This window comes from Coffea eugenioides, chromosome 1 (genome assembly GCF_003713205.1).
Source record: "Coffea eugenioides isolate CCC68of chromosome 1, Ceug_1.0, whole genome shotgun sequence".
NCBI lineage: Eukaryota > Viridiplantae > Streptophyta > Magnoliopsida > Gentianales > Rubiaceae > Coffea > Coffea eugenioides.
In genome coordinates, this window is record NC_040035.1 from 27522704 (window position 1) to 27525570 (window position 2867).

General features: G+C 38.3%; 1 protein-coding gene across 1 annotated transcript; it reads right to left on the reverse strand.

The window, feature by feature from the left end:
- Positions 1 to 1062: 1062 nt before the first annotated feature.
- Positions 1063 to 2235, reverse strand: LOC113769596. The gene is made up of 3 exons (XM_027314103.1): positions 1888 to 2235; positions 1740 to 1800; positions 1063 to 1658 (listed from the first exon to the last, which is right to left on the reverse strand). The coding sequence occupies exons 1-3, from the start codon at positions 2233 to 2235 to the stop codon at positions 1063 to 1065; spliced, it is 1005 nt and encodes a 334-aa protein (XP_027169904.1).
- Positions 2236 to 2867: the final 632 nt, after the last annotated feature.

The following is a 2867-nucleotide window of genomic DNA, read 5'->3' on the forward strand; positions in this document are numbered from 1 at the left end:
ATCCACTTAGCATCCTCTACTTATCTCTTAACACCCGGTAAATTAAATCCAGTATCCAAAACTTAACCTAGTTGGCCGAATTTTTCCGAACTTTTCGCACTAGTGGGTCCCACGTTCGATATACACTTTTAATTTCACATGAACTAACTTATACTAGAAAAATAATTTAAAAACTATATTTTGCTCATAAAAATTATCTGGGGAATTTTCTAATAAAGAAAAGGTATAAAAGTGTGCAATTAAATAAAATAAAGCCTAGAAATTCGGAAAATTCTCGGGTCCTCACATACATCAGCATCAAAATTATTATCTGCTACTACTACCACTATTCTTTTAGCGATTAAGGTTGAAGGGCATTTGGGATGGATAACAAAAATGGCAGCAAATAAACTGGAGCAGGTGCCAGAGCTGGTGGTGGCAAAGAAACTGGAGCAGGTGCAGGAGCTGGTGGTGGCAATAGCAGTGGTGGTGGGACTAACAAAGGTGGCAACAATGATCTGATGAAGGCTCCTGGTGGTGATGGAGCATATATATCAAGGACTGGCTTTGAGAACGATCCTAAGGGCTACTTTTCTGGTCTGCATGCTAAGGAGAAGGCCAGCAAATGAAGAAGGGGTGTTGGGTATCTAAAGATAGATAAAAACTTTGGCTGTCTATCTAGTTGTCAACTCCAAAATTTGGATCAATAATGGAACAATACATTGAAGTATTGATTTATTTCTCGTTTCAAATAATTTTTTGTTTTAAGTTTTTCCTTGATTTTCTTGAGTTTGCATAAAATTCTAAACCATAGAAAACATAGCGGATTATATGCAAGTCATGTGCGTACATGAAAAACCGCAAGGAATTATATGCAATTTACCTATGTTGCGGCCAGCTAGAAAACTCAACTCCTGTCTCTATGATCTGTAAGTAAATTGGCAAAAATATTTATGAATACAAGAATTGAAATATATATTAACCAAGGAAAAAAGTGTATTGCTATCCTCATAAAGGAGGAAAAAAAAAGTACAAGCAGAAGTAGATAAACTAGGGAAAAAAATGAAAAGAATACCAAGATTCCTAACATAATGCTAGTACTTTGTGATTTTCCATCAGATCTTCATAGCTTTCCCAGTAGTATCTAAAAGTCCACCCATGAGATCCTGCAGGCTCAGGCTTTTCAACTCTTCTAAAAGTTCGCGTGTCAATGTTGTAGTAGAGTCTGTATTTACAATGCCAAGGTGCCATCTGTAATTCCCTGCCCACCATAAATTTAAAGCTTATATCGTCTTCCCAAGGCAGAGGGTCTAACATGATGTAATGTGTTTCGGTCCAGACGCCTTTGTCATAATCATCAAGCATCCATAGTCGAATCAGATTTTCATCCAAGTTAAGTAGGCTAAGGGTACCTGCCAGATCCAACACATAAATGGAACTTTCTTGTTCATGCTGGTAATCTGGAGGATGGGGGACATACCCAAAATTTTCACTAGCCAAATCGAAGAATATTATGGCATTATCATGATCTGGTGGAAAAGGACAGTCAGTATTGACTACCCAGTGAAGACGTCCATTAACAAAAAACAGCGGTACTACGAATTGGATATGGGCACTTGGATCGATTAATGACTCTCCAAGAATCTGATGATGAATAATAATTGCCTTCACGTCTAATGCTAAAGATTTCACAACCGAAATCACTGTCTATGTCGTCTCCGTGCACAAATTCTGCAGTGAATATTCTCACAACTTTGTACTCTCCCGTAGAAGGTACATGTCCAAAACCAATTGCATGACCCCATGCTTGTGGAGAGCACTCTGGGAGGATTACAAATTGGTGAGTTATAGGATTACATAAATAAAAAGGCCCAATTATCCCCCATAAAGAGTATATTTTGTAAATACACAGTAGGCCGTTGCAGGGTCCAACACCATGTTCAGTCCTCCACCCGTATAGTGTTTTCCTCTACTCGTATAGTATTTTCCTTCCTTGGTGAATTCTTGCACAATGCTACGAACTTCTTCATCTGCGGATGTAAATTGGTGGGTACAACGATTTCCATCACGGGAACATGCTAGATCTTGTACGTAAAAGAAACGGAGTTTTCTCCACTTAGTTTCCCACAATTTCACGAACCAAGAATCCGATAGTAAGTTGCACCATGTCTTGCAGACACACTTGCATCTGAAGAGGGCTTTCAAAGGAAGCCTTGATAGTACGTCAGTCACTATCTCAATTGGGAGTTCTGCCATCTTCCTTTCCCAATGTTAAACTCACTCCCAAGAACTTTTCTTTTCTTTCGTATATTGTTTTGAAGAAATTCTTGCTTCAAAGTTTATGTGACTGTGCTAGGTTTTATGAGCCAATTCAATCCGTAGAGAGACTTAAAAGGACAATTTTGAAAGTAAAGCCCTACAATTTAGGCTAGGATCTCGGTTTCAGTTCATTGAGGATTCTGAGTATCACCTAGAAATATTATTGCCATAATAAGCTAAGCGTCCTAATTTTATGCCTTGTCATTTAAATCCTTCCATTTTTTACTCAGTCACAAATTCAATTTCAATTTTCTTACGAACACTACAACTATTTGGGCTAGGGACTAGTTTTCGATGGATAGAGGATTCTGAGTGTGTAACTTACTAATTTTGCCACTATAAGGTAACTGTGGAGAAACTTTATTTTGGACTGGTCTAGTAAGAGAGCTCCATGTGAACATCCATGGGGGAATGTAAAGTGGGGTTTTGTATGTCCAAACAATTTTATTTGTCCAAATGGAAACTAGGTCCAAGATTACTCTTGTGGGTCTTCAACCTAGGTCTTCTACTTGGGTTTTAAGGTCTATAGGGCTCTCGTTCAGTTACCAATTGGTTAGATGTGGGTTTCT